This window comes from Salmo salar, chromosome 19, assembly GCF_965601325.2.
Source record: "Salmo salar chromosome 19, fSalSal1, whole genome shotgun sequence".
Taxonomy (NCBI): Eukaryota; Metazoa; Chordata; class Actinopteri; order Salmoniformes; family Salmonidae; genus Salmo; species Salmo salar.
In genome coordinates this window covers 7,857,557-7,882,824 of record NC_138309.1, presented here as the reverse complement: position 1 = coordinate 7,882,824, position 25,268 = coordinate 7,857,557, and the positions used below count along the sequence as shown (strand labels likewise).

Below are 25,268 nucleotides of genomic sequence, written 5' to 3'. Positions count from 1 at the left end.
CTGCATTGCCTGATTTACAATAGGCTTTACAGCGAAAGCATACCATGCGATTGTTTGAGGACGGCACCCCACATCAACATATTTTTTTAACCAGCACAGGCTTAATAAAATCACAAATAACGATTAAATAATAACTTACTTTTTGAAAATCTTCCTCTGTTTGCAATCCAAAGGGTCCCAGCTACAATATGCATGGTCGTTTTGTTAGATAAAATGATTCTTTAGATCCCAAAAAGTCTGTTTAGTTGGCGCCATCGATTTGAGTAATCCACTCGTTCAACATGCAGGCAAATTAATCCAAAAAGCTACCTCTAAACTTTGTTAAAACAAGTCAAACTACGTTTCCTTTTAATCCTCAGGTACCCTAAATTGTAATTAAACTATAATATTTCATACGGAAAGAAGTATGTTCAAAAGAAAAGTAAAATTAGCAGGCGCGCGTCCTCTTCATCTTGCGCTGAGTTCCAGATATGACTCCTGGTGCCAAAACTCCAAATTCTTCCTTGTTTGGGAAGAAACAAGCCTGGAACCTTGAAGAAAGACTGTTGACATCTAGTGGAAGCTAAAGGAATTGCAATCTGGGAGCCAGATTTAACATTGTCCCTATACGTTCTAATGGAAGAGCATGGGATCTCAAAAAAAATAATTATGGTTGTTTTTTCTTTGGATTTTCTCCTACCATATCAATTGTGTAATAGTCTCATGTATTATTTTAACATTTCTACAAACTGCAAAGTGTTTTCTATCTAATGCTACAAATAATATGCATATCCTGGCTTCTGGGCCTGAGTAACTGGCAGTTAACTTTGGGCACGTCAGTCAGACAGGAAGTGGAGAAAATAGGGGCCTAGCCCCTGTAGCGTCCCACCTGGCCAACGTCCGGTGAAATTGCAGAGCGCGGAATTCAAACTACAGTATTATAAATATTTAACTTTCATAAAATCACAAGTGGAATGCATCAAAATAAAGCTTAACTTCTTGTTAATCCAGCCACTGTGTTAGATTTCAAAAAGGCTTTACGGCAAAAACACACCATGCGATTATCTGAGGACAGCGCCCAGCACACAAATGCATAACAATAATTTTCAACCAGGCAGGTGGCGACACAAAAGTCAGAAATAATGATGTAATTCATGCCTTACCTTTGAAGATCTTCTTCTGTTGGCACTCCAAAAGGTCCCAGTTACATCACAAATGGTCCTTTTGTTCGACAATGTCCTTCTTTATATCCATAAAAACTCAGTTTAGCTGGCGCGCTTCAGTCAATAATCCACCCATCAAAATGCATACAAAATGAATCCCAAACGTTACTAATAAACTTTTCCAAACAAGTCAAACAACATTTATAATCAACCCTTAGGTACCCTAATACGTAAATAAACAATAACGATTCTCCGTCTTAAATTTTATTGTCTTTACCGGAGAAAAATACCAAAGAACGCGCTTGGAAACACTACAGCCAAAATGGGAGCCACCTAGAAAAACTACAATTTCTGGCTCATTTTTCCAAAAACCAGCATGAATCTCTTTCTAAACACTGTTGACATCTAGTGGAAGCCATAGGAACTGCAATCTGGGAGGATTTCGCCTTATAATAAAAGTGACAGCCATTGAAAACAGTGGTAGGCTGATTTTTTTTGGGGGGGGGGATGGTTTGTCCTCGGGGTTTCGCCTGCCAAATAAGTTATGTTATACTCACAGACATCATTCAAACAGTTTTAGAAACTTCAGAGTGTTTTCTATCCAAATCTACCAATTATATTTATATCCTAGCTTCTGGGCCTGAGTAACAGGCAGTTTACTTTTCATCCGGACGTGAAAATACTGCCCCCTACCCAAGAGAGGTTAACCCATTTTATAAGAGATTATCCAAAATTGAAATATTCTAGGCATTTATATATAAACTCCAGTCGTACTTTATCAAAAGCTTTTTTTAAATCAGCTATGAAAACCAGGCCTGGTTTCCCCGATATTTCATAGTATTCTAAATGACTAATTAATGACGGGTAGGATATCGATATATTCTTGAGTTAATTCAGGAAACAATAACTCAACAAACTGTTCCTGTGGTGCCCAAATTCCTAATTAGTTAATTGTTACATGATTAATTTAATTGAGTAATAATTAAACGTAGTAGGTAATTATTCGATAAGTAGCAGTCATCACATTAATGATAGTGCGAAGGGATCCATAAGAAGTTTTAAGTCAATAAACATGTGTGCAAAGTGTACACTTTTGTTTCACAGTAGATTTGTTTAAGACCACCAAGAAACACCTGATTTAGCCCACTGCATTAATTATTAAGTGGGGTAGAAAATGAATCTGTTTAAATCATAAGTAAAGGGCCCAACTTAAAGAGTACAATTACCCTTTCAAAAAGAGGCAGGCATGATTGACTGTGACAGCTACCCCCTGGAGAGCAGCTCTCCTTTGGGTTGTAAGGGGTATAAACCAATTATTATAATTTTTTTATCCCCAACCTAGGAATAATCACCTGTTGTTTGGGTATCGTTATGTATATATGCCCTCTTATTGTTGAATTGTTTAGATAAAAAAACATTGTTTCAAACACCCCTGCAGAGACATATATATATATATATATATATATATATATATATATATATATATATACACACACACACACACACACACACACACACACACACACACACACACACACACACACACACACACACACACACACACACACACACACACCCCTCACACACAGACACACACAGACACACACACACACACCCCAGGATAGATCAACTGCAAACACATTCTTTAACATATACAGATCTTGTTAAATAAACACTAACTCTAAAGCGTGACAGCTTCAAAGGAATAGATGCGCTATATGCATAAATTAACACTCACTCTAAGGCGTGAGAACAGGAACAGGATGTCCTGACACGATGCCCATATATACACGTCACCCATGACATAGGGTCATAAATCACACGTTTGATGTGTGCCGTCTACTGTATTCTCTCTTCCCTGCATTCTCTATCATAAAGTAGGCTGACCCTCTTTGAGGTCACGTAGGTCAATTCATTGCTCTCTATGCCTTTATAAAGCTCTTTGACATACTGTAAACTCCCTCTGTAGCTAAAATCTACAATAAACATTAGACGTACAAGTCAGAGATATCATACACAGTCTCTGGGATTGCTAGCTTTGGAAATTCCTTTGGTCTGTACAGAGTTAGGTAAATCAGCTCTTTGCACCTTACTTTTTTATTTTTATGTAACCTTTATTTAACTAGGCAAGTCAGTTAAGAGCAAATTCTTATTTACAATGACGGCCTACCCCGGCCAAACCCTAACCCGGACAACGCTTGGCCAATTGTGCGCCACCCTATGGGACTCCCAATCACGGCCGGTTGTGATACAGCCTGGAATCAAACCAGGGTCTGTAGTGATGCTTCTAGCACTGAGATGCAGTACCTTAGACCGCTGCACCACTCGGGAGCCCAGAAAAACTTGGAATAATCTCCAAGCTTCTCTAAACATTGAAGTTTTGGTGCTTCTAGGTTAATTTAGACTGCTGAATGAGGCCTGTTACAATTTACTTACAAAACCTTTATAGGAGTTCGTAAAACTATTTAGTCATGGATGTATGTAAACATATTTAACACCTATTGCTTGCTACAGAAGACTACTGTTGTACATTTAATAGCCATTCATCCCTGTTACACCTCCTTGATGTGATGGTTCTCTATGTCTGTACATGTTTATAATACACATAGTGTGAATAGTGGTTTCCAAAATGTTATTAGCCCCCCTAAACCTGAATCTGAAATTACCTTTATGATCTTTCTTACCACTATTACTTTGGTTCTAATCCCCCCCACTTTCAAAAAAGAAAAGACAACTGTTTTGGGGTTAATTTCACATCTGCTTGCATTGCTTGTGTAGCGTGGTTTGTTCTGCGTTGTGTACTTTTAATTAGGACACTGCCACAACTGGAGGTCTGCTGGTTGAATTATTTTTATTTGCCCTGCACATGAAAAAACAACACACAATACTTTAGCCCTTGGCGCAGTCACAGCTCTCCGGCACCTTGCTATGCCGAAGGTCAGGCAAAAGAGAACAATAAGGGTGTACGGAAATACAGACAACCCGCGATGGGCCAAACCAAAATATACAAAACTTTTACAATCACATGTATGTACAATATTGATATGAAAAAGTGTTTGTACACCAAAGAATGACATTAGCTATGCAGCTGTAATTTAAAAAACACACATTGAATTATTATCATTATCAAATTATTAACATCCCCTCTTGACCTGGCCTATTTGAACTGATCCTTGTGTGCAACTTGGTGCATAATCTAGGGGAACAACATCACACTGCTACACCTGGTAGTGTATTAGCATGGTATGAGACAACATAAATAATACAATTTAAGTAAAATAAAAAAACAGTATTATCCTAAATTGAGGCGTAAATAAAAATTGTTATCACATCAACAACAAAATCTTTCAGAATCTACCTGTTTTCAGTATAGAATGACATGTTACGCGGAGCAAAACAGGGGAACCCAAGAGCGGACTCAGAAGTGGAAGCCGGGATGAATGAACCAAAATGTTTATTGTACACAGAGAAATATGGAGTGCAGAACCGGGGTAGCTCAGGTGAGTTGCAGAAAAAACAGAAGTGTAGAGTGATGTTGGAGTTGGCTGAGTTGAACAGAGAAACAGGTCCTGAGGGGAATCCAAGGTAGTGGTGGTGAGTGATATCCAGGGCAAGGTGGTTGGGTGGTGAGATGTGAAACAGGAGACAGGAGCCAGAGACAGAGCAGTAACTGCAAGAGAGGACACAACAGTGTAAGGCAGGGAAACAAGCACAGCAGAGCAACGGGATCTTGAGAACTAACAAAAGGCTAGGATAATGACTGACTGAGCAGAGATTACAATCTGGCAGAGTGGAAGTGGCAGGAATGAGTATTTGTAGAGATCTTGATTTATGGGACGAGTTGCAGCTGGTAGGGATCTGCTCTGACTCCAGCACACCTGTCTCCAACCACACAATCACACAGAGAGGGAGAGAGAGAATAAAGGGGGAGAACTGCAGGTCAAGAGGACACCGGATGACCACCAGAGGGCATAGCAGGAGCAGATGTGACACTTATACAGATCAGTTGCGACCCACATTTCATTCCTGTTTTGCAGGTTATTTTGGCAATAATACGAGTCACATATACAGTTGAAGTCAGAAGTTTACATACACCTAGGTTGGAGTCATTAAAGCTCGTGTTTCAACCACTCCACAAATTTCTTGTTAACAAACTATTGTTTTGGCAAGTCGGTTAGGACATCTACTTTGTGCATGACAAGTAATTTTTCCAACAATTGTTTACAGACAGATTATTTCACTTATAATTCACTGTATCACAATAACAGTGGGTCAGAAGTTTACATACACTAAGTTGACTGTGCCTTTAAACAGCTTGGAAAATTCCGGAAAATTATGTCATGGCTTTAGAAGCTTCTGATAGGCTAATTGACACCATTTGAGTCAATTGGAGGTGTACCTGTGGCTGTATTTCAAGGCCTACCTTCAAACTCAGTGCCTCTTTGCTTGACATCATGGGAAAATCAAAAGAAATCAGCTAAGACCTCAGAAAAAAAATTGTAGACCTCCACAAGTCTGGTTCATCCTTGGGAGGTTCATCCTTCCAAACGCCTGAAGGTACCACATTCATCTGTACAAACAATAGTACGCAAGTATAAACACCATGGGACCACGCAGCTGTCATACCGCTCAGGAAAGAGAAGCGTTCTGGCTCCTAGAGATGAACGTACTTTGGTGTGAAAAGTGCGAATCAATCCCAGAACAACAGCAAAGGACCTTGTAAAGATGCTGGAAGAAAAAGGTACAAAAGTATCTATATCCACAGTAAAACGAGTCCTATATCGACATAACCTGAAAGGCCGCTCAGCAAGGAAGAAGCCACTGCTCCAAAACCGCCATCAAAAAGCCAGACTACGGTTTGCAATTGCACATGGGGACAAACATCGTACTTTTTGGAGAAATGTCCTCTGGTCTGATGAAACAAAAATAGAAATGTTTGGCCATAATGACCATTGATATGTTTGGAGGAAAAAGGGGGAGGCTTGCAAGCCAAAGAACACCATCCCAACCGTGAAGCACAGGGGTGGCAGCATCATGTTGTGGGGGTGCTTTGCTGCAGGAGGGACTGATGCACTTCACAAAATAGATGGTATCATGAGGAAGGAATATTATGTGGATATATTAAAGCAACATCTGAAGTCAGGAGGTTAAAGCTTGGTTGCAAATGGGTCTTCCAAATGGACAATGACCCCAAACATAATTCCAAAGTTGAGTCAAAATGGCTTAAGGACATTTTGGACTGGCCATCACAAAGCCCTGACCTCAATCCTATAGAACATTTGTGGGAAGAATTGAAAAAGCGTGTGTGAGCAAGGAGGCCTACAAACCTGACTCAGTTACACCAGCTCTGTCAGGAGGAATGGGCCAAAATTCACCTAACTTATTGTGGGAAGCCTGTGGAAGGCCACCCGAAACGTTTGACCCAAGTTAAACAATTTAAAGGCAATGCTACCAAATACCAATTGAGTGTATGTACATTTCTGACCCACTGGGAATGTGATGTAAGAAATAAAAGCTGAAATAAATCATTCTCTCTGCTATAATTTGGACATTTCACATTCTTAAAACTAGTACGGGCAATGTGGGATGCTAGCGTCCCATCCGCGGTACAGCCAGTGAAATAGCAGGGCGGCAAATTCAAAACAACTAAAATCTCATAATTCAAATTTCTCAGACATACAAGTATTATACACCATTTTAAAGATAAGATTCTCCTTAATCTAACCACAGTGTCCGATTTCAAAAAGGCTTTACGGCGAAAGCAAAACATTAGATTATGTTAGGACATCACCTTGACAAGAAAAACCACTCAGCCATTTTCCAAGCAAGGAGAGGCGTCACAAAAAACAGAAATACAGCTAAAATGAATCACTAACCTTTGATGATCTTCATCAGATGACACTCCCATGACTCAATGTTACAAAATACATGTATATTTTGTTCGATAAAGTTAATATTTATATCCATAAACCCCATTTTACATTGGCGCGTGATGTTCAGAAAATGTATTCCCACCAAAACCCCCGGTGAATGAGCACATCAATTTACAAAAATACTCATCATAAACGTTGATAAACTTTACAACAGTTATTGAAAGAATTATAGATATACTACTCCTTAATGCAACCGCTGTGTCAGATTTTAAAATAGCTTTTCGGCGAAAGCACATTTTTCAATATTCTGAGTACAGAGCTCAGCCATCAAAGCAAGCTATACAGTTACCCGCCAAGTTCTGGAGTCAACTAAACTCAGAATTAGTATTATAAATCTTCCCTTACCTTTGCTGATCTTCGTCGGAATGCACTCCCAGGACTCCCACTTCCACAAGAAATGTTATTTTGGTTCGAAATACTAAATAAATACATATTTATGTCCAAATACCTCCGTTTTGTTCGCGCGTTCAGGTCACTAATCCAAAGGCATAACGCGAGAGCGCAGAACCAGAGACGAAAAGTCAAATAGTTCCTTTACCATTCATAGAAACATGTCAAACGATGTTTACAATTAATCCTTAGGGTCTTTTTAACATAAAACATCGATAATATTCCAACCAGACAATAGCGTATTCATTAAAGAGAAAAAAGAAGGAGAGGCGCGCCATGTGCCCGCGCAGTAAACAACTCACTGGTCCTAGGCAGTCCACTGATTGACTGAGCTCCTATTCTCTGCCCAGTAACAGTAGACGGATGAAACAAGTTTCTAAAGTGCAAAATGACCCCACAGACACTGTAGTTTGAATAGGGATTAGATAGAAGAACTACAAGTCACTTCCTGGTTGGATTCTTTCTCAGGTTTTTGCCTGCCATATGAGTTCTGTTATACTCACAGACACCATTCAAACAGTTTTAGAAACTTTAGGGTGTTTTCTATCCAAAGCCAATAATTATATGCATATTCTAGTTACTGGGCAGGAGTAGTAACCAGATTAAATCGGGTACGTTTTTTATCCAGCCGTGTCAATACTGCCCCCTAGCCCTAACAGGTTAAACCCTCAGCCGTGAGGTCTCTGGGGAGGACCAACAGTGAATCTAATCTAATCAGTGATACAGGGGGATCTTCTGAAAGGGACTGACATGCAGGGATGGAACGTAAGGATTTTGGGAACTGGCCAGCAGACCACGATTTCTACTAGCCCGTCTAACATTCAGGTCCTAAATCTGTGGCATGCAATGTTTCTAAAGGCAAAATTTCAGTGCTGTGTCAGGCTAGTTTGGCACATTTTCTACTAGCCATTTCGCTGCTGTGTCAAGCTAGTTTAGCATATTGTCTACTAGTCCAGTCTGAAAAGTATTAGACTCAGGCTAGCTTAATTTCCATTCCTGCTGAACTGACTTCACGGGTCATTTGATTAATCATGTATAACAAATGCACACCATTTGTGTTTTGTATGGGAAAACGTTGAGCCCATAAGTCCTTTGTGAGCTAGCTAGCCAGCTAGTTAACATTAGCTCACCGTTCGTGTAGTCACACTTTTCCACATGGTGATATGCTAGCTAATGTGTAGCTAGCTAGTCACATTAGCTCATCGTTTGCGTAGTCAGACTTTTCCCTAGACCCCACAGAGGTGACATGCTAGCTAATCCACCAGGACAGAGATATGTAACATTAGCTAGTTTGCGCTAATAGGCACATTCACTAGCATGTCACCACATGTTGGGAAGGTTTGACTACACCACGGTGAGATACGGTGCAACGTTAGCTAATGTAGCCAACTAGCCAGCCAAGATGCCTAACTAGCTAGCCCACCAGATGATATTCAGCTAGCTATATCCCTGCCCTGGTGGGCTAACGTTAGTTAGCAGGTCACTTCTTGAAAAAGTGTGACTACACAAACTGTGATCTAACGTTAACTAGCTGGTTAGTTTACAAAGGACTGTTCAAAAATTAAAAGGTCACCACAGTCATTATGCAAGCCTATGCTGGTTTTCTTTTTACTTGTAAGAAAGGTAACATGCGTTGTACACGTAACTACAGTCAGTGGTTATCTAGATCATTTTCAAAAGCATCTAGCTAACCCCAGACCTTATCACACAGCTCCAGCGATGCCTCTTGCTTACAGAGGTCGGAAAAGGATAAAATGCACGTGTGCTTACCGGAGTAGTGTTTTCAATCTGTACATAGCACAGAACCGTCCTTGCTTGTGATCGACAGAGAGACCTAAGGTTAGCTATTTAGCTACAAAGGCCAGGGTCATTTAAAAAAAATCAAAAGGTAGCTTGCTAGTTTGAAAAATGCTAAACAACAATACACATGAGAAATACACAATGTCAATTATTTACACAAGAAACTAAAAAGGCAATAATATCTACTCACTAGATTACTTGTTACTTTTCAATGAGAGTTTGCATGGAGAAATGTTGAGGTTTTTTCCACCCTGGGCCTTGATTGATTACGTCAAAGCTTGTGACAGGATGTGTAGTTCTGTATGATAGCAACAATAGCAGCTAATTTGCATTTAATTTTGTGGTGGAAATTACAGGCGAATATATTGATAAATGTTACCTTGTCTAAGAGAGATTTGCGTATTTATCAAAACATCACACCAGTGTAAGCCTACACGAAACACAGACCTTATATGAAGTAGTTTTAAAATCTCCTGTTGAAAAATTGAAAGGTCGAAAAATTATTGGAACCACTTTTGGGTTTTACCGCTAGGTTTTATGCGTATTGTGACTCATACTGTGGTACTCAATGGAATATGAATGAATTTCATCCAATATGCTGTAATAGAAATGCTCATAAATATGTTCCCTAATCTTAAAAGGAACCAAACGCCACTGACGTGCACACACACATTCATAAGTCTTTGATAGAGTTATATTTGCAGAGCCGCTCAGAACAGTGAAAATAATTAAAACTCTTCCAAGTGGAGAGAGAAAGCAATTTAGAGGTGTGCTATGAAAGACCGTCCATGCTTTTCACTTATTCTTCCAGACAACAACAAAAATATTTTGTGTACAAGAGGAAAGCCTCTGGGATGATTCCATTATTTTATTTTGCCCTGCAACAAATTGGAATGAAATGATCGCTTATGGTGATAGATGAGAATATTTGCACAATACCTGTCGGGTGATTTTCTTGTTTAACTTCTATGGGCTAGGTGGGACGGTAGCGTCCCACCTGCGGGACACAGCCAGTGAAATAGCAGGGCGGCAAATTCAAAAACAACAAAATGTAATAATTCAACTTTCTCAAACATACAACTATTTTACATCATTTTAAAGATAAACTTCTCGTTAATCTAACCACATTGTCCGATTTCAAAAAGGCTTTACAGCGAAAGCAAACCATTAGATTATGTTAGGAGAGTACATAGACAAAAATAATCACACAGCCATTTTCCAAGCAAGGACATGTGTCAATAAAACCCAAAACACAGCTAAATGAAGAACTAACCTTTGACGATCTTCATCAGATGACACTCCTAGGACATTATGTTACACAATACATGTATGTTTTGTTCGATAAATTTCATATTTATATCCAAAAACAGCATTTTACATAGGCACGTGATGTATTCCCACCAAAAACGTCCGGTGAATGTGCACATCAATTTACAAAAACACTCATCATAAACGTTGACAAAATATATAACAATTATTTTAAGAATTATAGACAGACTACCCCTGGATGCAACCGCTGTGTCAGACTTTAAAATAGCTTTACGGAGAAAGCACATTTTTCAATATTCTGAGTACATAGCTCAGCCATCACGGTGAGCTATTCAGACAACCTAAACTCATAATTAGTATTAGAAATATTCTCTTACCTTTGCTGATCTTCGTTAGAATGCACTCCCAAGACTGCGACTTCCACAATAATTTTTTTTGTTCGAAATAATCCATATTTATGTACAAATACCTATGTTTTGTTCATGCGTACAGATCACTTATCCAAAGGCCTAACGCGCGAGCGCAGAATGAGAGACGAAAAGTCAAAATGTTCCATAACCGTACTTAGAAGCATGTCAAACGCTGTTTAAAATCAATCTTTATGGTATTTTTAACGTAACATTGCGATAATTCCAACCAGACAATAGCATATTCATTCAAGAAGAAAAAGAAGGAACAGCGTGTTCACGTGACCGCGCATATCCAATCCCTTTGTTGCCAGGCAGACCACTCAGTAACTGAGCTCCTATTATCTGCCCAGTGACAGGAAAATGCTCAAACCACTTTCTGAAGGCTTTAGACAGCCAATGGAAGCCTTAGGAAGTGCAACGTCCCCCACAGACACTGTAGCTTCGATAGAGAATCAAAAGAAGAACTACAATTCTCAAACTTTTCACTTCCTGCTTGGATTTTTCTCAGGTTTTTGCCTGCCATATGAGTTCTGTTATACTCACAGACACCATTCAAACAGTTTTAGAAACTTCAGAGTGTTTTCTATCCAAATCTACTAATAATATGCATATTCTAGTTTCTGGGCCAGAGTAGTAACCTGTTTAAATTGGGTAAGTTTTTCATCCGGCCGTGAAAATACTGCCCCCTAGCCCAGACAGGTTAATCTCCAATTTCAGGGCCATGTCTGGTAAACGAGCAATGTAAAAAAAAAGAAAGAAAAGGAAGACAACAAGATTCAATTTCACACCATTTTTTCCGTTTTTAGATTGAGGTTGATGAAAACCAGAGGACAATGGCCAGAAGATTCTGAAAAATAGGAATGCCGGTGTAGCACTCACACCTGACCGGAGTTGTGGTCTCGACTAAGACTCAAAGGCAGCAACAACAACACCGTCTCTCCCACAGCCCCTCTCCTTTCTAAGAGGGTTACCCCTCTGCCTTAGTGATTGATCATACTGACTCAATGATCTGTGTTTGGCAATGTAATAACAGATGGCTTGAGTTCCTGCTAAGAGTAGGAGTACAACAGGATTTCAAGCTTTTCAAAGAGAATAATAGTCTTAGTGCTAGTTGGAGATTCTAGACAAAAAAAATGCTGGTTTAAAAACAACCTTGGATTATTGGGTTATTGATGCTTAGGTAGACCAGTTGGGAACAAGTTCTCATTTACAACTTTGACCTGGCCAAGATAAAGCAAAACAGTGCGACAAAAACAACAACACAGAGTTACACATAAACAAACGTAGTCAATTACACAATAGAAAAATCTATGTACAGCGTGTGCAAATGAAGAAGAGTAGGGAGGTAAAGCAATAAATAGGCCATAGAGGCAAAATAATTACAATTTAGCATTAACACTGGAGTGATAAATGTGCAGATGATGTGCAAGTAGAGATACTGGGTTGCAAAAGAGCAAGAAGACCAGTGAGCTGAGATAAGGCGGAGCTTTAAACCCTGTGGCACCCCATAGAGACTGCCAGAGGTCCGGACAGCAGGCCCTCCGATTTGACACACTGAACTCTATCTGAGAAGTAGTTGGTGAACCAGGCGAGGCAGTCATTTGAGAAACCAAGGCTATTGAGTCTGCCGATAAGAATGCGGTGATTGATAGAGTCGAAAGCCTTGGTCAGGTCTATGAAGACGGCTGCACAGTACTGTCTTTAATTGATGCCGGTTATGATATTGTTTAGGACCTTGAGCGTGGCTGAGGTGCACCCATGACCAGCTCGGAAACCAGATTGCATAGTGGAGAAGATACGGTGGGATTCGAAATGGTCGGTGATCTGTTTGTTAACTTGGCTTTTGAAGATTTTAGAAAGGCAGGGCAGGATGGATATCGGTCTATAACAGTTTAGGTCTAGAGTGTCTCCTCCTTTAAAGAGGGGGATGACCGCAGCAGCTTTCCAATCTTTAGGGATCTCAGACGATACGAAAGAGAGTTTGAACAGGCTGGTAATAAGGTTTGCAACAATTTCGGCAGATCATTTTAGAAAGAGAGGGTCCAGATTGTCTAGCCCAGCTGATTTGTTGGGATCCAGATTTTGCCGCTCTTTCAGAACATCAGATGTCTGGATTTGGGTGAAGGAGAAGCGGAGGGGGGGGGGGGGGGGGGGGGAGCTTGGGGAAGTTGCTGCAAGGGGTGCAGAGCTGTTGGCCGGGGTAGGGGTAGCCAGGTCGAAAGCATGGCCAGCCGTAGAAAAATGCTTATTGAAATTCTTGATTATCGTGGATTTATCGGTGGTGACAGTGTTACCTACCCTCAGTGCAGTGGGCAGCTGGGTGGAGGTGCTCTTATTCTCCATGGACTTTACAGTGTCCCAAAACTTTTTGGAATTAGTGCTACAGTATGTAAATTTCTGTTTGAAAAAGATAGCCCTTGCTTTCCTAACTGACTGTGTATATTGGTTCCTGACTTCCCTGAAAAGTTGCATATCGCGGGGGCTATTCAATGCTAATGCAGAACGCCACAGGATGTTTTTGTGCTGATCAAGGGCAGTCAAGGCTGGGGTGAACCAAGGGCTATATCTGTTCTTAGTTCTACATTTTTTGAATGGGGCATGCTTATTTAAGATGGTGAGGCAAGCACTTTTAAAGAGCAACCAGGCATCCTCTACTGACGGGATGAGGTCAATATCTGTCACGAAAATGTTCAATCCCAATGATGATAACTAAACAATCATTTAAGCTTTGACTAATTCCCCGAGGTTTGTAAGACCCTGGGTTTAATAATAATTAGGCAAAGTTTCAGATTCTGCAAAACGTTCGTTGTAGTTTATTCACGAGGGCTCTGAAGTCAACCAAAATGTGAACAGTTTTTATAACCCCCCCCCCACACACACACACACACACACACACACACACACACACACACAGTAGGTGGGCTGTATCTTTTTCCACAGTTCACATTCCTCGTTTATCACTATTCTACCAGCTTGGCAGTTTTCTGGCCGTTCCTCTTCTCCCTAGATTAGAGGGGCCTTGACAGGGCCTCTTTGCTGTTGTAAGTTTTTCAGAGTTACAACCAGGTCATGTGTAGTTCAATTGTCCTTTGTTTTCTCCACCACAGATTTCTCACCTTTAACTTGTCTCACACATACATTATTGGATTATAGTCTTCTAATTCTAATACATTTCACATAGTCTTATAATTCTAATACATTTCACATAGTCAATTACGCTTCAGGGTGGAATTCTTTAGTCATTACTTTAAACATATAAATTCCTTTTTCAATATCCTTCAAGGATATTCTTACTGTAGTACTGTAGTCCACTCGCTACCGGTCACATTGTACAGCGCCTGAATAGCATAATGGTCTAAGACACTTGATAGCAGTGCAAGCTGTGTTGCTACAGATGCTGGTTCAATACCTGTGCCGGCCTCCATTGGGAGAACCATGAGGCAGCTTTTGGTTTTAATTTACAATCTTCCAATCCTCTGTTATTATTGGCGGAGAGTCACATCATATTTTTCAAAATACTGTAGGTGTACCGTAGGTGACATGAGTCTCACTGGTGTTGAGTAATGTGCTGTTAAAAGTGGTGTAGGTCTTATTTATTTAAAGAGCATACTGAATTTAGAAGCAATTGGATTTGAAGCAATAGCCTACAACTATTTTAGCACCGTTTCGGAGCTGCTCTGAGACAAGCATGAGGACAGGTCTTGATAAATCAATGAGATTTTTTATTTTGACTGAATCTCAGTTTGGGTATTGGTTAAACTAACATTATAGTGTATAAATGTTATGCTCTTAGTGTAACCTTTTATTTAACTAGGCAAGTCAGTTAAGAACAAGTGTTTATTTACAATGGCAGCCTACTCCTTCCTCCCCATCTGCCGGGGATTCTTTTGCTAAAGGGCCCTAAACAGTTTCCCATGCATGGTCAATGGGTGTTGTAAACCAACACGGGTGTAATAGAATTCTGGCCACATGCTGACTCACATGCGCTCCTCAATGCAGGACGTGGAAGTGGGGAGGGACGCACACTCTGTAAACAGGAATAGGTGCAACACCGGTCACTGAGCTGGCAAGCTAAAGTTAGCTAGTTAGTCACAGAAATGTACGTTCAGCCTGTTAATTATTTCAGTCCGATTTGACTTATCTTACGAAGTCAGCATGGCTTAACATAGTTCCTTTCGTTTTTGACCTCGACATTGTTGCTGGATAGATACTGTCATAGCTAACATGCTGGCGCTGCTAGCTAATGCTAACGTCGCTAGCTAACCTCATTTCTGGATGCATCACTCTAGTTCCGGAGAGAGCAGCATACTGGTAAGGCAACTTTGCTTTCAAGCGTTTTAATAATCTGTACAATTGTTTTACATACAAGCTAGATAGGTATTTTGTTAAAAAGCCTGTTGTCATTCATTTGTTGCTTATTTGGAGCTAGCTAAGCTATCACTAGCTAGCTAGGTGGATAATAATGTGGTAACGTTACAGTTTTATAGATGAGACAGATATTTCACCGGAGGTATAAATGTGAGACATCCGGTTGGCGTTTCCGCCACTACCAGATGTTGTAGTGAGAGGATGCCCAGTGGCTGGTAGTGGGAGAAGATTGAGCTAGATGGATTTTGGCCGACATTCTGCAAATTTTCTCATAAATGAAACTTTTGATCTCCATACAGTTTTCTGTTTCCAAAACTAGAAGCTATAACAAACAGTTCTAGAAAGGTTTGGTAGACTTGACTTACCTAATTGCTTATGGAGATACATTTTTTATGACGAGTGCATTTTCCTAATGAACGTCATGCATATTCAGTAAGGCACAAATAGTCTAAATCTACTACTTGGCGGTAGCTAGCTAGCTGTCCCAAGTAGATATCTAGCTGGCTAGTTAATTCACAACTAAAAACACAAAACATACTTGACTTAAATAGCTAGAAATCGATTTCTTTGAACGTTTTCCCACTACTAGTACTCCTTTTGTGAATCAACAATTTTTCATGATAAGAAACACGTCATTAATAAATACCTTGTTAACTGTAAAATGGAAGGGGGAAAATCCCTTTTCCAGTTTCCAACAGACGTTGTAAGGTATGTCATAAATAACGAGAAGATGCATTTGGAGTAATTATTGCATGGTGAGGCACACGTTGTTGACTATGTACTCTGTAGTGTGCTGTATCCATGACTACCCATCGAATCAATCACCAAAGCAATAATCACTGATAGATAAAACATGCTAGCTACCAGTAATGAAATAAATGTATAGCTGGGTTTAACACAACTAGCATAAGGCAGCATGGCTAGTTGATGTTAGTATACCAATGTGCACAGCCATATTACATCCAAGGCCATCCCAGCATATGCTGCACAATCAATAGAAGCCATCATTTGTGACACTGGGTCATTGCAAAGTAATTTATTGAGTTGTAGAACACCATTAAGTACCTCTTAAATGATGGTAGAGGTCTGTAAAATGTTATATAGGCAACTACTTATGTTCTGTTGCCCTATGATCAGATTAAGTAAGAATACCACAAAATATAGTCTACTATAGTTGTATGCATCTTCAGGAAATAGACAAAACTCAAAAGGTTGTACAATGGCTTGTGAAAGTATTCACCCCTTGGCATTTTTCCTTTTTTATTGCCTTACAACCTGGAATTAAAATATTTTTTTGGGGGGGGTTGGTATCATTTTATTGACACAATATGCCTACCACGTTGAAGATGCAAAATATTATTTGTGACAAACAAAAAAAAAGAAAAAAAAAAGGAAAACTTGAGGGTGCATAACTATTCACACCCGTGAAGTCAATACTTTGTAGAGCCACCTTTTTCAGCAATTACAGCTGCAAGTCTCTTGGGGTATGTTTGTATAAGCTTGGCACATCTAGCCACTGGGATTTTTGCCCATTCTTCAAGGCAAAACTGCTCCAGCTCCTTCAAGTTGGATGGGTTCCGCTGGTGTACAGCAATCGTTAAGTCATACCACAGATTCTCAATTGGATTGAGGTCTGGGCTTTGACTAGGCCATTCCAAGACATTTAAATGTTTCCCCTTAAACCACTCAAGTGTTGCTTTAGTAGTATGCTTAGGGTTAGTGTCCTGCTGGAAGGTGAACCTCCGTCCCAGTCTCAAATCTCTGGAAGATTGAAACAGTTTCCCTCAAGAATTTCCCTGTATTTAGCGCCATCCATCATTCCTTCAATTCTGACCAGTTTCCCAGTCCCTGCTGATGAAAAACATCCCCACAGCATGATGCTGCCATCACCATGCTTAACTGTGATGGTGTTCTCGGAGTGATGAGGTGTTGGGTTTGTGCCAGACATAGCGTTTTTCCTTGATGGCCAAAAAGCTACATTTTAGTCTGACCAGAGTGCCTTCTTCCATATGTTTGGGGAGTCTCCCACATGCCATTTGGCAAACACCAAACGTGTTTGCTTGTTTATTCTTTAAGCAATGGCTTTTTTCTGTCCACTCTTCGGTAAAGCCCAGCTCTGTGGAGTGTACGGCTTAAAGTGATCCTATGGACAGATACTCCAATCTCCGCGGTGGAGCTTTGCAGCTCCTTCAGGGTAATATTTGGTCTCTTTGTTGCCTCTCTGATTAATGCCCTCCTTGCCTGGTCTGAGTTTTGGTGGGCGGGCCTCTCTTGGCAGGTTTGTTGTGGTGCCATATCCTGTCCATTTTTTAAATAATTGATTAAATGGTGCTCTGTGGGATGTCAAAGTTTCAAATAATTTTTTTATAACCCAACCCTGATCTGTACTTCTCCACAACTTTGTCCCTGACCTGTTTTGGAGAGCTCCTTGGTCTTCATGGTGCCGCTTGCTTAGTGGTGTTGCAGACTCTGGGGCCTTTCAGAACAGGTGTATATATACTGAGATCATGTGACAGATCATGTGACACTTAGATTGCACACAGGTGGACTTTATGTAACTAATTATGTGACTTCGGAAGGTAATTGGTTGCGCCAGATCTTATTTAGGGGCTTCATAGCAAAGGGTGTGAATACATATGCACGCAGCAATTTTACGTTTTCAATTTTTTTCCATTTTTGGAAACAAGTCATTTTTTTCACTTCACCAATTTGGACAATTTTGTGTTCGTCCATTACATGAAATCCAAATCCATTTAAATGACACGTTGTTATGTAACAAAATAGGTAAAACGCCAAGGTGGATGAATACTTTTGCACCTCACTGTACATTTATTAAATGCCTTTTAACATGGTGAAAAAAATAGAACATATAAACACCATGAAAGTAGAGCATTTGATCACAACCTGGAAGAACACATTGTGCATGCATCCCCTGAATAGGAAAATGGTCCAAGTAGAAAGACATACACCATGTGTAGCATTAGAGCAGAGCATCAAAAGATCTATCAGGTTTCAGAGGGCAGCAACTGAAAATGTTTCATAGAATAAAGTGTGGGTCTTTATTATAATGTTTCATAGGACAGGATAAAGTGTGGGTCTTTATTCTATAATATGTTCTCCGTTATTGAGGGTGTTGCTAATCAGGCGATGGTTGTTAAGGCGGTGTCTTACAGAGGAGTGTCAGTTTTGATTGAAGAGGAGTGTGACGTAGACCCCAGATGTCTGCAGACTACAGGGGTGAGTCCATATACACTACTAACTATAGCAGGACACGGTCCGTAAGAATGTCAGGTCCTCATTTGGGTCCTGGTCACAGGAGTAGCTAGAAAGGCTGCCTTTCTGCTGACTTCTGTAGTCTACATCACACTCCTCTTACACATACAGAGAGAAAAAACAACATGGCTGCTGTTTAAATTAACTGTTGAGTACTATAAAAAAAAACTAAAATCAGGGTCAATAACGGGGGTAGAGGACATAATAGTTTATGGTTATCTGCAACCACTACACTACTAAATTTACTATAAAATAGGAAACCTTAAGCATAGACCAACATCCAGCTGAATTCAATAAAATGTGAGATTAAACCTTACACACATTTGTAATTACTCCGGAGGAAGATGTGGCTGAGAAACATCAGGCGTACGGACATCAGTCTGCAGAAGTCCTTTGAGGACCTGAAGAAAGGGGGTTACGCTGTGTGCGAGGAGCACTTCGAAGAGTTTTATTCTGATTATTATCTTTGTCCAAAAAAAAAAGAATCAGTCATGATATTTTCGGGTAAAAATGTCTTTCAACAGAGTTCACGGAAGACACTGTCCTCTGAGGCAGTACCTACCAGAATACATTGCATGAATCCACCCCCTCAATCTGCAACAAATGCACGGCGTAGTGGAAAAAGAAGCCAACCACAAAGTTAGTAGCAATTAAAGATGCATCGTTATTGTTTTATATCAACAGGATTAAAGTCTTAAATTGTCTATTTTTGAAGGAGAGGACAGGGATGCAGATGTAGGAGTTTCAGGTGAGAAAGACAGAGAGAACAAGAGAGTGAAGGCGACCCAGCTCCAGCAGAGAAAGCAGCAGATACTGAATTTAGTTCAGATGGTCTGCAGGAAGTGGTCTGTCAGGTGACAGAGGTGGCAGGAGGCTTCCTCACAAGCATACAGGAGGTGGTCTGTCAGGTGACAGGTGGCGGAAGGAGTCGTCCTCACGAGCATAGAGGAAGCTCAGGTGTCAATGTAGCATGTAGCTCAGGCAGCATGTAGCAAAGGTGTCATGCAGGAGGAGGCCATCCAATTGGAGGAGATCTATAGTATAATAACAAATACACACACATTGAAGGAAAAATATCACAAAGTTAATCTCATACAGATGTTACTTTAAGAGAATACAACTCCTAGAAAAGAAGCTGTCAAAATCACAAAAAAACAACAGCAAATGCAAAGTAGGCATGCTGCAAGACTGAAAGCCACCAAAACCAAGTACATAGTCATCTTATAGATTGGAATAACAAAAAATGGAGGACATAGTTGACAAAAACTCTGGGCAAAAACTGGCATTGTAAAAGTACTAAGAGTCGTCTTACTTAGATCTAGTGCCTTTGATTTCATCCTGGAAGGCCATGTCGAGCATGTCTACCCCTTATAGAAAAAATTATAAAGAAATGCACCCTGTGTAGAATGCGAGCACAGCTTAGAAAAAAAAACATGGTGAAGTTAACTAACCAAAAACCATAGCACAGCGAAAACTGTTTCACCAGATAGTACTTTCCTTTTGGTGCCTGGACTCTCCTGTCTCACTATCCTGGTGAAGAGAACAAAAACAAACAGAGAAAAGGGGAGTCATCCATTCCCTTTATCCCAGGGATCATCAACTAGATTCAGCCGCGTGCCAATTTTTTCTTGAGCAGATTGGTTGGGGGACCGGAATATAATTACAAATAATTTGTAGACTGCAAATTGACTGGAAGAAGCCCCCAAAAATATAATGTTTGAATAAAATAATAATTCAAACCTTGCTTACAATTGTATATGTTCAGGTGTCTCTATTATGCATGGGAATACATTTAATAGATTCTTAAATAAAAATCACTTGGAGCTGATTTCCTGGTGTTTTTCCAGTCTTATGTACAACAATAAAAAAATATATATTTTAAATTGCCTCAATTTTGGGGGCCAAATAAAACCACCCATGTGCCAAATTCGGCCCGCGAGTTGGGGGAACAGTGCTTTGTCCTCACTGTCACTCAGAAACAAATTCCAATGTCCGCCTGGTAATGGTTCTGTTCAAAACAATTGTAAAAATAATTTTGGTTCCAACACCTGGTTCTAGCTCTTTTGAAGTGTAACAATGCAGTACTGTAGAGAGTGCATTCATTCATACAAATGCTGTTCGTCCGTGCTCATCCATGTTCTAGCTTTTTCTAGCTCTTCGAGTAAACAAATAACTTGTGTCCTGTTCACTCTGATGTGCGGTCCTGAATGATTAGCTAGCTAAACTAGCTAGTTACTCTATTTTTCTGACATCGGATTTATTGCGCTACAGTAACGTTAGCTAGCTAACTTTAGCGGAGAAATATAGAATATTGTATATATCAAGCTAGCTACTATTTCTCTCTTCTTGCCCATGTGAAATTCTATAATGTATTAAGAGAAGAGTAACGGGTTAGCCATTAATAACTTCACTCAATTATATTTTACCAAAAGTCTTCAGTATTGATTCGCAAAATGACAACTGTTAACTAGTCCTCAGCTAGTTTCTTGCATGTGCGGAGCCCATCTAATTTAACATTATTGATTTAGCTAACGTTAACTGTTAGCTAACTTACCGTTACTGTTCCTCAGCATGTTACCGGAAAATAGCTAGCCGAACAGTTAACACCCCTACAAAACGTTTTAATATATCATATGTATAACATTAAACTATATATTTGTAACTTACTTTCTATCTTGGTAGCGTTATAAAAAGCTCAACAACTAATAGTTACTTAACGTTGGTACATCAAATCAAGTGTTAAAGTCCCTCTTCTCCAAATCTCCAGTCCAACGTCTGCATCTCATTTTGAATATGATAAACATGTATTTTATTGACGTCATTAAGCCATCTGACTGACATCTGATAGACCAATAAACGTGACTTTGAAAAACCCATCTCGACACTTGATCCCACCTACTCGGCACACTTGCCTCCCATTGGAAAGGACAGGATGTGGTCTATTTTAGTAGAACATCTTTGGTATTACCGAATGACAACAATATAGTCTTGTTACTACTAGTTGGCAAGTTGGTTGATATGGGGTGCAGTAGGCTAACGTTGTTGTTATTTGTTGGGTCCCTTGACAAAATGATGTTATTTTTGGCTTGGTAAAATAAGCTAATGTTTGTGTGCACTCTCACTAGATAGAATTGTGTGGTTTGGTGGCAGATTTTCATAAGAAAATAGACATATACTGTATATTATCAGCAATTCTCAATCAGATGAGATGCACAGTTAACCCATATTGAATTTCATTCATTCATAAATGTGGACACTAATTATTGTTAATATTCCAATTTTCTAGGCCCTCCATTCCCAAACCTGAAGCCCCCTGTCCCCAGCAGGAAAGACCAGGAAAAAGTGTTGGCTTAAGGTACAACTTCCTATTGAGGAAATGTAGGACAACTCAATGTCATATTTAGATTTAGTTACTTACATGAATAGAAGCGTATACAAGCAATCTATGAAATGTATTTTATAAAGCCCCTTTTACATCAGCAGTTGTCACAAAGTGCTTATACAGATACCCAGCCTAAAACCCCAAAGAGCAAGCAACGCAGACATAGAAACAAAGTGGCTAGGAAAAACTCCCTAGAAAGGCAGGAACCTAGGAAGAAACCTAGAGAGGAACCAGGCTCTGAGGGGTGGCCAGTCCTCTTCTGGCTGTGCTGGTGGAGATGATAAAAGAGTACACACATTTAGCCAGATTATTCTTCAAGACGTTTAAATGTTCATAGATGACCAGCGATGTCAAATAATAGAGGGTTATAGAGGGTGCAATAGTTAAGCACCTCAGGAGTAAATGCCACTGGCTCTTCATAGCTGAGCATTTAGAGGTTGAGACAGGATCAAACAGCGGGTCTGGGATAAGTTAGTTCCTCCGGTGAGCCTTGAGCAGGTCAGGGTTCCATAGCTGCAGACAGAAACAGCAGAGACTGGATCAGCAGCACGACCAGGTAGACTGGGAACAAGGACGGCCAGGGAGTCATCAGGCCAGGTAGTCCTGAGGCATGGTCCTAGAGCTCATGTCCTGCATCCTTTATTTCACTTGAGTCTAGACTAAGCCCTAGAGGTTTAACTTCACATGATTTAGCCTACTTGTCAATCCAGATCTGAATATTTGATATCCTTTTTACTGTACTCTGTTTATAGTAATTTTCCCCAAGCTAATCACTGAATGGCCTACTACACGAATGTGGTCAAGTTGACACTTCTAAGTCATAACACAGAACACACACACGCATCAGATTGCAAGTACAATGAGCAGTTGGGAAAATGAAGTCACACGCAAACTTAATTCATTTGTTGTGTTGTATTTATTATGGATCCCCATTAGCTGCTGCCAAGACAGCAGTTACTCTTCTTTGGGTCCAGCAAAACTAAGGCAGATGTACGATTTTAAAAACATTACAATACATTCACAACACATTAAGTGTGGGCCCTCAGGCCACTACTCTACTACCACATAACTACAACACAAAATCCTTGTCTACGTGTGTGTACAGTGCGTATGTTATCGTGTGTACGCATGTGTCTCTTCACAGTCCCCGCTGTTCCATAAGGTGTATTTTTATCTGTTTTTTTAAATCTAATTTTACTGCTTGCATGAGTTACTTGATGTGGAATGGAGTTCCATGTAGTCATGGCCTGGAGTGGGTGACAGGTAACCATCTTTCCACCAAGCTGTTCCAGGCCTGGAGTGGCATGCTGGAACTTCCAGAGGCTTGTAGACCTGAAGCAGTGTGATGTGGTCCAGGTAATTATCAAACTCACTCAATCACTCACTTTGTTTTGTTGTATAATTATTTTAACTTAAGGAAATAGTTCCTCTCTCTTTTAGATTTGACACCCCTATTAGCTCAACCACAGTCTTCACAGCTGCAGTTGTCTGCTCCTGTATCTGCTACCCCAGCCACGACAGGTGGTACAGGTAATTATCACATGCATGTATACACACATGCACGCTCTCCCTCACTTGGGGCTCTATTCAATCACGTCCGCTTTAGTCGACATCCGCATAGCAGTTGTTTTGGTGGTATCTGAGGTAGAACTGTGTTAGAGCTGTCAAATCCACATAGTGGTTGTTTTGGTGGAACTGTGTTAGAGCTGTCAAATCCACATAGTGGTTGTTTTGGTGGAACTGTGTTAGAGCTGTCTAATCCACATAGTGGTTGTTTTGGTGGAACTGTGTTAGAGCTGTCTAATCCACATAGTGGTTGTTTTGGTGGAACTGTGTTAGAGCTGTCTAATCCACATAGTGGTTGTTTTGGCGGTATCTGAGTTGGAACTGTGTTAGAGCTGTCAAATTCACAAGCAGCTCCTGCCATTATACCTAAAGTGGACATTGCCATTGGCTGCACGGAGTCTCATTAACAGACATCTCATGCAGCCCTGTTCACAAGTTAGAACACTGCAATTTGAGATGTAATCAACACCCCGATTAGGCTGGTAGAAATCCTCATTATTTAGTTTAATGATTTTGAATTTGAGCGTCAGTATTTTTATATAACATATATACTTTCTCGTTCAGAACTTGTAACGTGAGTAGGACGGGTGTGGTTTTGTGACAATGATCAAGAGCTGCTGCTTACTGATTAGACAGATCCAACACAGTTACACCTCCGACACGGCCAAAACATCAGCAATGTGGTGTCATATATCACCTGACACCACCAAAACATCAGCTCTGTGGTGTCAGATATCACATCAGACACCACCAAAACATCAGCTATGTGGTGTCAGATATCACCTCAGACACCACCAAAACATCAGCTATGTGGGTGTCGGCTATCACCGGTTAACACTTGATCTGATTGGATCTAGGCCTTACTCATTCAGTCTGTTTAGTTGTATGATTGCTGTCAGTTAAGAAAATTGTGCCTCTCTCTTTTAGATCTGCCACCCCCAGTAGTTCAGCTGCAGTCACAGCAGTCCTCTGCTGGGGTATTTCATTTACTGGCTGCACCAGTTCCTACTACACTGGCCGTGAAGGGAGAAACTTTTGAGGAGACCCAGATGGATACAGGTAATTCAGAATTATATTGCATATGCTCAGTCACACCAACAGATGTACACACAGACATGTTGTTGAGCTGTGTACTTACTGTCACTTTGTGCAAGTCCACCACTGCCTGACAGCCTCACCCAAAAGACACTGGTTCTATCAAGACTATCAAGCAGAGATGGCTGGCTGACAAGGAAAAATAAAACAACAGGCACTCACACACATTATCCACAATGTAAATAACTTGTAATTACTTGTTTAATCTTTGCTCCATTTTATTTTAGGATTGGAGATATCTACTCCTTCATATCCATTCTCAATATCTACATAATTACTCTAAATATCTATCAAATCAGTGTAATTGACAATATTGTAAAAGACTGTGACTTAATGTGTACAGTTAGAGGAAATTCTGTGTGCTTTTTTCTGAGTTGAAAAACATGTCTCCCTCACACACACATTGTGTCTAATTTAAATAAGTTGTAATAACTTGTTTATTTTATGTATGCTCCATTTTATTTTAGAAAAATATCAGCAATAAAGTACATTCACAGTTAAAGCAATGTCTTTGGTTTGTTGGATATTTCTCTGAATACAATGTGTGACCAGAAGGAAGTTGGCAGACCTGCAACCCTTGGACTGTGTAGGTTTTGTCATCTGGAGCTGAAAAATAGAGGGATAGGTAGGGAGGGGAGGA

General features: G+C 40.1%; 1 protein-coding gene and 2 long non-coding RNA genes across 18 annotated transcripts; 1 reads left to right on the top strand and 2 right to left on the bottom strand.

The window, feature by feature from the left end:
- Positions 1-3,974: 3,974 nt before the first annotated feature.
- LOC106578365 (uncharacterized) lies at positions 3,975-15,059 on the bottom strand. The gene is made up of 3 exons (XR_001322445.1): positions 14,926-15,059; positions 4,908-5,020; positions 3,975-4,812 (listed from the first exon to the last, which is right to left on the bottom strand). It is a non-coding gene; the product is annotated as an uncharacterized LOC106578365 (long non-coding RNA).
- On the top strand, positions 14,952-25,134 carry LOC106578363 (uncharacterized). 15 transcript variants are annotated; one of them, XR_001322440.3, is made up of 7 exons: positions 14,956-15,255; positions 19,110-19,224; positions 21,872-21,940; positions 23,231-23,323; positions 23,408-23,497; positions 24,461-24,592; positions 24,688-25,134. XR_001322440.3 is itself a non-coding variant. In XM_014157081.3 (6 exons), the coding sequence occupies exons 1-6, from the start codon at positions 15,188-15,190 to the stop codon at positions 24,759-24,761; spliced, it is 522 nt and encodes a 173-aa protein (XP_014012556.1). In that variant the 5' UTR covers positions 14,956-15,187; the 3' UTR covers positions 24,762-25,134. The 15 variants fall into 15 exon arrangements, 1 of the variants encoding a protein (XP_014012556.1); XM_014157081.3 differs by lacking the exon at positions 19,110-19,224 and having other exon boundaries at positions 23,251-23,323; positions 23,392-23,497; XR_014381597.1 differs by lacking the exon at positions 19,110-19,224 and adding an exon at positions 18,472-18,549 and having other exon boundaries at positions 14,952-15,255; positions 21,872-23,323; positions 24,461-25,134.
- LOC106578364 (uncharacterized) lies at positions 16,334-21,383 on the bottom strand. Of its 2 annotated transcripts, none has more exons than XR_001322442.3 (3): positions 21,253-21,383; positions 19,898-20,115; positions 16,334-19,619 (listed from the first exon to the last, which is right to left on the bottom strand). It is a non-coding gene; the product is annotated as an uncharacterized LOC106578364 (long non-coding RNA). The 2 variants fall into 2 exon arrangements; XR_006760669.2 differs by having other exon boundaries at positions 21,140-21,371.
- Positions 25,135-25,268: the final 134 nt, after the last annotated feature.

Bases quoted from the DNA above. Each gene is read 5' to 3' on its own strand.
- LOC106578363 (XM_014157081.3), top strand. From the start codon at position 15,188: ATGCTAACGTCGCTAGCTAACCTCATTTCTGGATGCATCACTCTAGTT. The intron at 15,256-21,871 runs GTAAGGCAACTT...CCAATTTTCTAG, and splicing joins CCGGAGAGAGCAGCATACTG to GCCCTCCATTCCCAAACCTG. The intron at 21,941-23,250 runs GTACAACTTCCT...CTTTCCACCAAG, and splicing joins GGAAAAAGTGTTGGCTTAAG to CTGTTCCAGGCCTGGAGTGG.